Raw genomic sequence first — 12,011 nt, forward strand, 5'->3', positions numbered from 1 at the left:
TATATACTTGAGGTTTCATGGGATTTCTGAAAATTTCACTTTTATGTCCTACTGCTGACGGTGTGGGACCCACCTGTCAGTGACAGAGCCGAGCCGTGGATGGTCGATCGCAACTCGCAACGGAAGAGGAAGCGAGCGAGCGATCGATCACCGGCGGCGTAGTGGCTCCTCCGGTGGCGCCCGCCGCCGGCAACCCCAGCCGCCGCCTCGTGACGGTTCGGCGCAGCTCTTTCTCTGAGGTTGATGCGAGGAGATCGCGGTGGGGAGATAGGGGAGAGGCCAGTGGTGAGAGCGTTCGAGAATTGGTTGCTCGCCCGCCGGGTGTTCGACGTAATGTCGCGCCGGGATGCAGTGCAAACTGTACAGATCGTCGTTCTCGCGGGTGCCGGATGCGGGGTTTGCTACGGCGGTGTGTTCCCGCGAGGTGCAACTTCAGTGCTGAAATTTTGATGCATTGTACCGATATATGAAATCTTTGTAGTATTTTGGGGTGATGGCTTACAGTTTGGGGAACGTACCAACTTAGTACTGAGTTACTTTGGCTTAGGCGAATTCACACTGCAAATGTCCTATTTTCATCTTCCGCGTGGATTTTATTTTTCTTATCTTAGGTGCGGATTTAGCTTGAATATGATTTAATTAATGTTTGAGTATTCACATTTTTGTTGTGTAACTTTACAGGAAAGCTATCTCACTCTCAGCTGGTAGGGCTTTAATCAAATATCATGTGTTCGTGTCTGCCGCGTACCATCACACTATGGATCATCTATATGCAATTATGGGCTGTCCCATTGGGCCTAGCCCTCTAGGTTGAAATTTGTGTCTCATTTGGCATGTGCGGACTTTGGTTAAAAGGCTGATTGAACCATTGACTTCATGCATGTTCCAGGTTAGTAATTCGTAGTTCTGAGTTCAGTATTCAAAGTGCAGCAAATAGTTGATGAGTAAATACTTTTCCATTCAAAGCATTGTGGTCCCTGAGAAGCTGAGACAGGTATCTTCATGCTATTTTTCCGTGTTAGTCTAGTGTCTGCTATTCTAGTTTAGCATAACTCATCTTGCAGATTAATCAACCAGGTATGATCATCTAGACCTTTATTACAGACTAAGAAGATATGTTCTCATCTTGGACTGAGAAAAATGTAAATGCTATTGGTCATTCTCTTGTATCCATATACTGAAGCTGTAGCCTCAGAACTATTCAGCTTTATACTTTCACAGTAAAACTCTAGTCTTCTGAAGTGATTATAATGTTCTTAAGCAATATTTGCATAACATATATAAAAATAGTCAGATTTTTTTGAACCTTGGTTTCAAGGTGATATTAAAGACATGCAGGTTCCTAAATATACTTCAAAATATTTATGCAATATTGTACAGTACTCTACGAGTAGCAGCCTGATAGTATGTGATATCGTGATCCATATCAATAAAATACTCTGATATGTCATTTATTTTTCATAAATTAGCACGTGATACAAATGGTTTCTCACATTATTCATCATTTTGTAAACATGTCTGTTGTTCATAATTGTAGCTAATGCATAACTAACCATTGTTTCTAATAACACTTATTAGCTTTATTTAGCTCTACCTCTGGTAGCAAGTTACCCTTTTCATCATTATTTCTTTGTCTTCTAGGCAATCTATAGATCATTCTAGGACATTGTTTCCTTTCAATGAAAAATGCAGGGATCATTGCTCCAGTTAAAGGTGGAGTAGGACTTAAAACTACCATAACTTTCAAAGAGAACCCTATCTAAACACACCCCTAACATCTGAGTCAGTCAGCTTTCTGGGACCAGTCCTATCTTGTAAATGTGGTTGCCAGCTTCCTGACCTATTGCTACTTTCATTTTGCCAGGCCCTGCTTCGTACAACCTGGAAATGGCAAAACTAATTAGTAATGAATATTAATCTTCATCATTACCTGAAAATAGCAAATCAGACGAGAGATTATATTAATTTAATGCCAGATCTGGTGTGATTCATGGCTAATCAGTAGAGGAAAATAATTTACCAACCTGGTTATACTATTCAGAATATGTCGGCTCTATTGTGTACCTACCACCTACCATGTCTGCAGTCAACATATCTGGAGATCTTCACAAATCAGGTTTCAACTCATCCTTTACTATTTGGTAATTTGTACTGTATTGACCGAGCATCCCCAAAAACATAAAATGATGATATTTCTTAATTTGGTTGACTGTTTGAGGTGATTAGCATGGCTGTCCTTCAGTAGTTCATGTGGTTGACTTCACCTATTGTGAAGTGTCACCCATATATCTGTGCTGTCTGAGAAAGGGCACACTGAGTACTTATTGGGTTCAGATGCTCTATGCATAGACACTTCTGTCAATGATGGAGTGTTGCTCATGGACTTGATAGGAGTTACATTACAATACTACTGTTTTCTGCTTGCATAAATTCTTAATTGATTTTGGGTACTTAATTTTTCATTTCAGGGATGTAAGGAAAAGGGATAATGCACTGTTTTACTGGAACTATATAGAGGAAATTGAAGAGCATAGACCATAAACTAGCTCTAAGACTTGAATGTCCAAAAATTACAGCTTATGAGGTTTTCATTAAAAAGGAAAATGTGTGGGTTAATATGAATATCTCTATGCATTGAACAATTTATGGTTTATCACGTCAGAATTCATCTAAAATAAGAGCTTATGGACTCACAATCTGAGATCTTATTAGATGTCAGATATCTCAGTTAGATATGTAGAATAGAGAAATTTCTCTGCTAAAAAAAAAGGAACAACTTTGCACCTTACATTTTTGAATCTTCTGTACTCAACATATTCTCTCTCAGACTTCTCAATGCTGAGTACCGAAGTTCCACTAAGTCAGACGAGATCGAATGTCCAAACTGTGCTGCTTTAGAATCTAGTTCTCACTTGATACATCATTTTCTAGGATGATTCACCAAAAAGTGAAATAGGTGTTCTTATATTCCGCACCTTGTTAGAACTATAATCTCTTTTAAATTAATAGTTGTAGGTACTACTGTGGTATTTTTGAAACATTGAGTTTCATGCTTCATCCTAAGATTTGAACCTTAAACACAGCAGTTTTCTGCATCCAAATTTCTCAAATTTCCTGGATTTTATTCCCCTCACTGCACCCCACCCCACAAATATTTTATGCCTTTTCTATGATTTAGTGAATGATGCCAACAAATTATGAACATATTGATATTTCTTCTTCTTAAGACTTCCATTTCCTTGGTGTATTACTACTCTTCCGTTTTTCCCCTTTTACATCAGGCTATTATCTTGCTGCATGTACCTGACTTTGCCGGAACATGGTTATGTATTTTTAACACACTTATGATATGATAACATGACTTGGACAAAAAAAGAAAGCCCATTTCATATGATCATAATGGTATAGCCAACTTCCATTAACTTGCCTACCAGGCATGACATGCTCAACTGCCCCGTAGGTATTTCCCCTTCACAAAAGAGTGCTAATCCAAATCTACGTTTGGATCCACAGACATCTTTAATAATCTTTAATCATTTACATGATATTTGAAAATTGTATCTGAAGTTTTGAATTTACTCTTCTGTAACTTGCATGTTCCCCAATCACCAAATTTTTCTTTACCTTTGAATGTTAATCCTTCCGATTTAAATAGATTAGAGAGAGACCAATAAACTAGATGGTGCTTGTATCTTCGCTATGTCAAGGACAAAACACAATAGACAATCTAAGAAATTACAGCAGTTAAAATGCTTACAGAAAATCCAGTCAAAGTCAAGGAGAGAGAAGCCCTGTACCTGTAACTAGACCGATCCTTTTTTATAATCATCATCATAGGAGGATGACAAAGATTTCACTGTTTAAGTAGACATTAGATTATCTTAATATGGATATAATATTTAGTCGATGACGCGCACGAGTGCACTTCCCGAGCTTTCCAGCTATATGCGCCGAATCATATCACGAGGTGCATGGAGAAAAATATTATTCTTACGTTCTGATCTCGAGATGATCTGAGTAGGCATTGCTGAGGGCTTCACTAGTTAAAACTAGAATTGCTCAACTTCCAATGATTTCAAGCTTATTTTAACTTTGTGTTCCTACCCTTCCCTGTGAAGCAAAACGTAATCAAACAAGAAGCATAGTGTTGTCTTTCTCTGATATGATTGATTTCATGGAGGCTTTACAGTTTCAAGAAGTTTGTATATTCTCTTAAGATTTGTTGTAGGCATGAAAAGGGCAATACAATGCAAGGTAGACCGAGAATTTTGCAACCTTGTGTTTGGTAGGAGAAAGCTGTTATTCTGTCAGTTGATCTTTAGAATTGCACCTCTGTTAAGTTAAACACACCTATCTCCTATGGAAACTAACATAGCTAGCTAGAGCTTAACATTTGTTACAATAAGAATGTATCTGTAGCATTTGTAGGCTGCCATTTTTAGTACCCATCTCACATTTCTAATTTGGATCTTTACCATTCAGACAAGAGCTTGAAACATTTTTTATATCCATGGGGCTCTGAGTTTTCGCTGGTTTTGTAGTTGCTTAAACATAGCTGAATATTTAGCAACATATGCTTTTATTGTTACATGAATAACTTTTAAGGTAATTACAAGAAAAAACTGGAATTATCAAAATTCCTCTAGAAATGTTCGCAGTATTCCAGGTCCTTGATTATATTAAAATGCATTTTGGCATGATATTACTTCTTTACTACTACTATTTGTTACAAGTGACAGAAAAATTTTTCAGTCTCCAAATACTATTTGGTCCAGATTGACACTCTCTGGATAGAATTATTGAATTTCTTTGCTGATATCCAAATTTGTGAATTGATTATTGGCCATGCTTGTGCACATTTCAATAATAAAAATGGTACCCTCTGCCATAAAAGGTAATTTAACATAATGGTCCCATTATCATATCTAGGTGTTAAACTTAACTAACTAATGACCAACCCAAAATAAGTCCAGTGCATTTTGCTTCCTCTAAAATAACAGTAATACCATACTAAGAAGAAAGGGGATAATATGAACTATTTTAAGGCGTACATATATATGAACTGGTGCATCTACATGAAGAATTTGAGTACAATTGCCTCTGGTGATGTACATTGAAATCACAGGGTTCCATGGAGACAAAATTCTGTCAATAGTGCACCAGCTTTGTCCAAGAGATAAAGAACTCAAAAAAAGCAAAAAAAAGGGAAAAAAACTATTTAATTATTGATCTTTTATCAGCACAAAGGTGATCTATGAGGAACACCTTTTCTTCTGCTCATGTTTGTTGCCATATCATCATCAGAAACTCGGTTTGCAGATCGTGCACAGATATATGGTCCACTCCGCTTCTTTCGGACAAAATTTGGGCATGGTGCACTCAAATTCTCTGAGTCTGATGATCCCATGGGCTCGTCAACATCAACAAGGGTTGAGTGCGTTGTCTCATCATCAGCATCATGAGGAATGAAGAAATCTGGACCAAGCTGCAAGGTCTTGCATGGACGCAAGTATGCTGACAGGTCTTTCTTTTGCCGTAATATATATTCCACCTGAAATGGATGCATAATGTTAATAATTTCCATATGTGCTCCCCCAAAAATCTAAGTAAGCTCAAATTGTGTTTAATGACTATCTGAACATATTTACATATTACAAGTTTAGAATACATGCATACTACATTTAATCTTAACAATGCATATTGAAGGAAGTTGTTATATATTAAGGAAATGAGAAATTATCGAAGCTGAGATCACTTGCAATATGGATATGGCACATAATTGTTGCATCTGAAGCATTTTCCTCTTGGTAATTGGCATAAAGCTGCTAATATGATTTGTTTTTTTTTTAAAAGTTCTTTCTAGTTCTCAGTTAATCTGTGATTGGTTTCTTCGGGTAGCCGGACCAATGTGTATATGCATGTGAAACAAGGTAAGATAATGTTCTTCCTAAGTGCCTTCTAGATCATAATTCCATAATTATGTTATCTTATTTAGCATGCTCATGCTCACCGAAATTCAGTTGCATCTAAACACAGAATAACGATATCATAATTCCAGCCAATCACCTTGCAATCCAGAGAGCAGTGGAAATAGGGTTCTTGGAGGCTTCTATCGCAAGAGGTGCAGATATTCCCTGACCCTTTAAATTGCCTGTTCTGTGGTCTTTTCTTCAGGAAAACGACCTTTGAGCTGTTAATTGTGTATGACTGCACCATGTAGATACAGAATTGTAAGGCTGCATACATATTAACCCTTGCACAACTATCAAACTTGCATGCATGCACTATGCATATTTGATGTACCTGAACACTGGAGCAATCGATCAGCTTCTCAAGGTCCTCCAGCCGGACAACATCATGGTAGACGTAGCGCCGCACCTGCAGTAGCCTGTGCACACGGTGTGCTGCCACACAGTGTGGGCAGATGCTGGTGCAGCAGTCAAGGCAACAGATGTTCTTCTCATTCTTCTTCGCATGCTCATGGAAAGAGCATGCTATGAAGAACTTCTGTGTGTTCAGGGCCTCTAACCATGCTGGCTTCCACATAGCCTGCTGAGGTTGCGAAATTCCAAGTAAATTTTCAATTGATAGAGAGAATTTTCATGATAGTATGAAGAAGTTTGGAATCCTCACCATGATCATGTGTGTTGTTGATGTGAAATCCTTTGGTGTTGTGTGTGGTTTTGGCTGGGTGAGGGTGAGGGTGAGGTGCTGTGAGGAAGGAGGATACGTACAACTTATGAAGGATGAGAGGAGGGGGTGTTTAGTGGGATAAGAAGGATTAAAGATTCAACCATAGACGGGGGGCTATATATTTGCACCACTAGGGCTTTTGACATTTGACTCCTTAATCTCTGGCACTATCATGGAATGCACCTTGCTTTATGAAAGGGTAGTGATAGCCATGTGTAGTTAACTTTGTGCATCTTATTAAGAACATGTTCCGGAATTGCCGTTGTAGGTGCTGGATGTGATATTATGATAATCAAATACTACATTTTACAAAATTTAGTTTTTTATTGGACCATTTATCTTAAGAGGTTAGAGTTGATTCAAAAATTCCAATAAAATTCTCTGAGATTATAGAAAAATTGCCACAAAAGGTTTTTTTTCCTCTTAGAGAAAAGTCAACTAATCTATCATGATTTTGTCAGGTTCAACTCAAAACAGTACTGAAATTCAAAGAATTTACATTTTACAAGACTGTTCAGGATTGGCTAGTGAAGCATAAATCAAGTTCGCCCCATTTAGATTTGCTTGACCGCAATCATACAATTTCATATGCAATTTAGGTGACATGGTAAATTATTGTTTGCGTTATTAATTAATTTACCATTCTATCTTCTCCTTTAGAAATTATGACAGACTACCATTCAAACAGATAAAATGTGCAATCAACTGTTAACATGGTTTATGTGGGTAAAGGCTTTATGTAGAATTTTAGTCACTTGGGATATTACTCCTCAGCAACATATATTGTCTCTCTTTTTTCCAACAATAAACAAGAAATGTTCACAAATGCTCATTTCTGGTGGCATTGCAACATGGAAAGGTCTGGTGTTTTAACATTAAAATCTGCTGCATCTCTTGGGGATTGGACCAATGTGCATGACTTGTACATAGTGAGCCAACAAAGCATACAAAAACAATTATATAAAGGGTAGAAAGGGAGGTGGGGAGGTGAGGAGAACGTGGATGCTGTTTCTAGTGTTTCCCAATCCTTGTCCAAACTTTTTAACTTATGACCAAAGCTCCAATCTCTAGTCTTGGCTATAGAGCTCACCACTCTTAAACAAATGCAGTGCCCAAGAAGCCCTTTGATTCCTTGTTTGGAGGCTTATGTGTGGGGGAGAGGATGGCCTTTCTTGGGCAACACATGCATACAATATAAATCACCAGTCTCCACTAACAAATTACTGCCTTGGGCTTTGCCCCATCGTGTTTGCTACAGGCTAGCTGTTGTTTTACTTGAGTTTTATATCTCAAATGGTAAACTACAAAAACTCAAACCTGTTATGCATTCTGTGATTAAACTTTTTTGGAACCTACAATCTGTTTTACTCTTCAACAGTTCTTGTTTTGAATACAAATTTGAATGCTATGCAATGGAGATAATACAGGTACAAATACAATGTAGATTTGAACTTTTTCTTTATGGGGTATATACTGTGTACTTGTGCTGTGAGACCTTTCTAACATGGTATATCCAACCTTTTTGGCCTAAGTTACTACTCCTTTGCACTAAATAGATAAATTGTCTCTGTTTTGGTGTTTATACATGCAAGATTTCCTGATTTCAAAAGATAACTACTACTGCTTAAATCTAACAGCTGTGATTTGGCTTGACTTCTAGCCTTCCAGGTGTGGATTTGATGAGGACTGCAATGGTCTGTCCCAGGTGTGCTTCTGTCAAGGTTCGCAAAAGAATAACTTTGCATCATGCATAGAGTTCATTTTTCTGGACTGTACCGATGGATCAGAGTTCCTGATGTGATTTATCTGACGATGCATCCTAATATTCTGAACTGCATTGCAGAGATTGGCCCATTGTCCCTGAAAGGGTGAGTTGATGGACAGCTCACCTTAAAATGTCTGACTGGTCTTTCAACTGTGGAAGTCAAACGGAATATTAAGTGATATATATCATGGCTCTAACAAAAGCAAAAACTTTTCATCTCTGATACCTTTTGATATTGTGTACCATTCATGCATTTTCTCTTAATCTTTCCATGTTCACCTGGTCTCCAGATACAAAGAAAGACAGTTCTTTCTCAGTTTCTTTAGAGTCTTATTGTTTTGCCTAAAGCCGATTATAAACCGTAACGCTTATCAGCGACAAAACTTAAAACTTTTATGTGTGTGCTCTTAGCGACTTAAAAACCAATGCTGGAAAAATAACATCAAAATCACTCTAAAATTAAGTTTTAAAATTTAATTTTGAATGTATCTGATTTAATTTTGGTTGTTTCAGGAACAGCTGTTTCATCACTCCCTTTCTCTGCACAATGATGGTGTTGAATGCAGATGAAATGGGGATTAGAGGAGAAAGTGTCAGATAAAGAAAGCATCAGAACATGACATGTGAATGAGGTACATAATACGTTGCCAATGCTCTGTATATATCATCAGTGGTGCATGCATAAATAGGAAAGCTACATCGAGATTCTCCTTTCTAAAATGCAAAGAAACCTGAAGCTTTATTCAGAGAGAGATTGGAATTTGCTAAAGCTTTTTATTTATTTTACATTATTATATTTTTATGACAAGGCTAAAGCATGAATTGGGGAATGGGATACATGCATGTACCTATCAATAATCCATGGAATAACAACAACCCGGTTCTTGTGATAGCAAAGCTCCAAAGCCTACAACCTTTTAATTTCCCCTAGCATCCAGCTACTAGGATTTGACCTAAAAATCACGTTGTTAATCTGTCTAAGCAAATTAAGGACCAGCTGCTAATTAGCCCCCATGAGTAATGGGTAAGCAATGGATGTTGTTGTTTCTTGTTTCTAGCTGTAGCCTCCTTGTAGGTCACCCTATTATTTGATCATGCATCTGGTTTTACTACTAGCTATAGCTTGTTGGGTCACACACTACACCCAAGTAGACATCTCATTATAATATTATAATCATGCCATTATTTTAGTAAATCGCAGTAATCTTTCATGGTTCTAACACATCACTTTGTCGGTCTTACGGTCAAATCTCTCCACCGGACTGCAAAGGCCACCCAAAACCCCTCCATCCCTCCACCCTCAACCTACCGCCACCCAATGACAAGTGGGCCCACGTCTCGGGGCCCCAGATGCCAGTGTCCGTGGTCGGTGATGTACGGCCAGGATTAACTGGTGACAGTAGAAAAATTCGATGGTCCACGAGATCCCAACTTCCAACTCCTCTCTTTTATTTTTTTTAATTTTAATTTTATAGAAAAAATACCCGTACATGGTAACGGGTGAAGTCTTAGGATTTGAATCACATGAGAAAATCATGAGCTGTGGTTAGGAGTTTAATCGTCTCACGTTAATATGCAAGTTTTTTTTAAAGAGATTTCTTACATGACTCCTTACGTATTTCTAAAAGCGAACGAAATTACAAATATACTCATACACGGATGACGTACCAAAGTATCGGTAAAAACATCTTTAATTTTTATAATAGTACTTTTCTCCTTTTTTAGCTTTCGCTACAACCGCTGCGCATGTGCAGCGCCCCCGCACGTGTGGGCGTACGACCTTTGCGTAGAAAATCCAAGGCACGCACACGTGGCGGGGCGGTGGGCCATGAGGGTGGTGCCGGTCACGTGAGGGGGGTCTGACACAAGGGGGGGTTAATGCGGGGAGGCGCGGTCACGTGCCGCGCGTCGGGCCACGCGTTGGATGGGATCTCGTGTGGCCGCCTCATCGCCGTAGGCCTCCCTGTTGCTGTTGCTGATCGGCTCGGCGAGGGGTTAATTGCACTATGTTTGGTTTAGTTTTTTTTTTTTTTTTACAAGGCCTTGAGATCTGGTCAGTCTTGTATTGAAATCCGGAGCTATAGAACACGAATCTCGAGCATGGTTTTATGCATGTATTTTAAGCGTAATTGAGGGGACTAGAGAATGCGACGATTAATTAGCTCATTCGTTTGTACTCTCTCCAAGTTGATATATTTCATATTTATTTTTTATGTGAGTTATTTCTATTTGTAACTTTTAATGTATCCAAAACTTAAATGGAAAGCTAAATTAAATGTTTGATCAAAACCTGAGAAATCATCTTAATACTTATCGGTCACATGCATATATATACTTCTTGATCTTTATTAAATGCAAGATGAGTTTTTTTTTCTTGGTCTTGTGATAAAAGAATGTGTAAATTTTGTAAAAGGAGTGAGTAGTAGTAGACTATTTCTTGTTGTATCCCGAGAAGGACGTGTAAACACATCGAAAAGAAGAACTCGAGAGCTTGTTGGATTTTCGATTTGTATCACACTCAATTCTGAATTGATGTACTACTACCATCTGCACAATTTAAAGGATTTCATCCTCCAATGTGGTATCTTGTTCTCCTTTCTTCCATAAAAGTTACATTATTATCATCAAAACCAAAAAAAATTAACTCATCTTGCATATAATAAAGATCAATGAGTGTATATCTGCATGCAACCAATGAGTATTAAGATAGCTGCTCAGATTTTGATCAAACATTTAATTTAAAACATTTAATTTATCTCTTCATTTAAGTGTTGGATGTATAGAGACTGCAAATAGAAATAACTTATTTGGAAAAAACTAAAATATAAAATAAGTAACTCTTATTGATGAAGGGAGTACCATTTGCAAAAGGTATGTTGGTAGTACTTGCTTCTGCAGCAGCTATCGTTTCCGGTCAGCCCCAAAATTCAAAGGATTTCGTCGTCCAATTTGGTAGCTACTTCTGTATTTATTAGGTACTACCATCTGCAAAATTCGGAGTTCATGGCGAGACAGTTTTGAATTTTTTTCATTTTTAAATTTTTTTTCTTTTAATATTTACAAAAAATAATCCAGACCCTGCCGCCCTCCACTAGAGCGGCAAGCTGACGTGGCAAATGGGGGAGGGACGGGCGGTGACGGCAGACGGGAGAGGGAGGGTTTTTTTTTTGCACGAAAACCCTTGCCGCCCCCCCCCTTTGCAAAAAAAGCTAGCCCGGGACTAGTACTTTTTGGCTGGTACCTTTTGCATCTGGGTCCCTTGCCGTCCTCTGGTAGGGTGGCAAGGGGCCCAGATGCAAAAAGTACGAGCCAAATGCTCTTCAGGGCTGCAAAAATTGCTTTTTGGCAGACGGCGCCGTCGAGCTGCTGTCTGCCACGTTAGCTTGCCGCCCTAGTTGCGCCGATAGATTATTTCTGTAAATATTAAAAGAAAAAAATTTAAAAATGAAAAAAATTCGACATTTTTTCATTTTGTTTGTCGGTGCAGATGTGATGGGAGGAGACTCTGTTCTGCGTTTCGGGCTGTGTCCCTGCTTGCCCGTGCCAATTAGCC

General features: G+C 38.4%; 1 protein-coding gene and 1 long non-coding RNA gene across 7 annotated transcripts; one reads left to right on the forward strand and one right to left on the reverse strand.

The window, feature by feature from the left end:
* Positions 1-28: 28 nt before the first annotated feature.
* LOC9272403 (uncharacterized) lies at positions 29-10,951 on the forward strand. Of its 5 annotated transcripts, none has more exons than XR_010739121.1 (9): positions 29-424; positions 682-889; positions 1,865-2,116; positions 2,469-5,930; positions 6,037-6,121; positions 8,354-8,414; positions 8,537-8,561; positions 8,972-9,090; positions 10,184-10,951. It is a non-coding gene; the product is annotated as an uncharacterized lncRNA (long non-coding RNA). The 5 variants fall into 5 exon arrangements; XR_010739122.1 differs by lacking the exon at positions 10,184-10,951 and having other exon boundaries at positions 2,469-5,521; positions 5,854-5,930; positions 8,972-9,227; XR_010739123.1 differs by lacking the exon at positions 10,184-10,951 and having other exon boundaries at positions 2,469-5,509; positions 5,854-5,930; positions 8,972-9,227.
* LOC4328522 (protein RGF1 INDUCIBLE TRANSCRIPTION FACTOR 1) lies at positions 5,012-6,868 on the reverse strand. Of its 2 annotated transcripts, none has more exons than XM_015770870.3 (4): positions 6,634-6,868; positions 6,304-6,549; positions 6,067-6,207; positions 5,012-5,551 (listed from the first exon to the last, which is right to left on the reverse strand). In XM_015770870.3, the coding sequence occupies exons 1-4, from the start codon at positions 6,640-6,642 to the stop codon at positions 5,237-5,239; spliced, it is 711 nt and encodes a 236-aa protein (XP_015626356.1). In that variant the 5' UTR covers positions 6,643-6,868; the 3' UTR covers positions 5,012-5,236. The 2 variants fall into 2 exon arrangements, with proteins under 2 accessions (XP_015626356.1, XP_015626355.1); XM_015770869.3 differs by having other exon boundaries at positions 6,304-6,552; positions 6,634-6,865.
* Positions 10,952-12,011: the final 1,060 nt, after the last annotated feature.

Source organism: Oryza sativa, chromosome 2, assembly GCF_034140825.1.
Source record: "Oryza sativa Japonica Group chromosome 2, ASM3414082v1".
NCBI classification, from domain to species: Eukaryota; Viridiplantae; Streptophyta; class Magnoliopsida; order Poales; family Poaceae; genus Oryza; species Oryza sativa.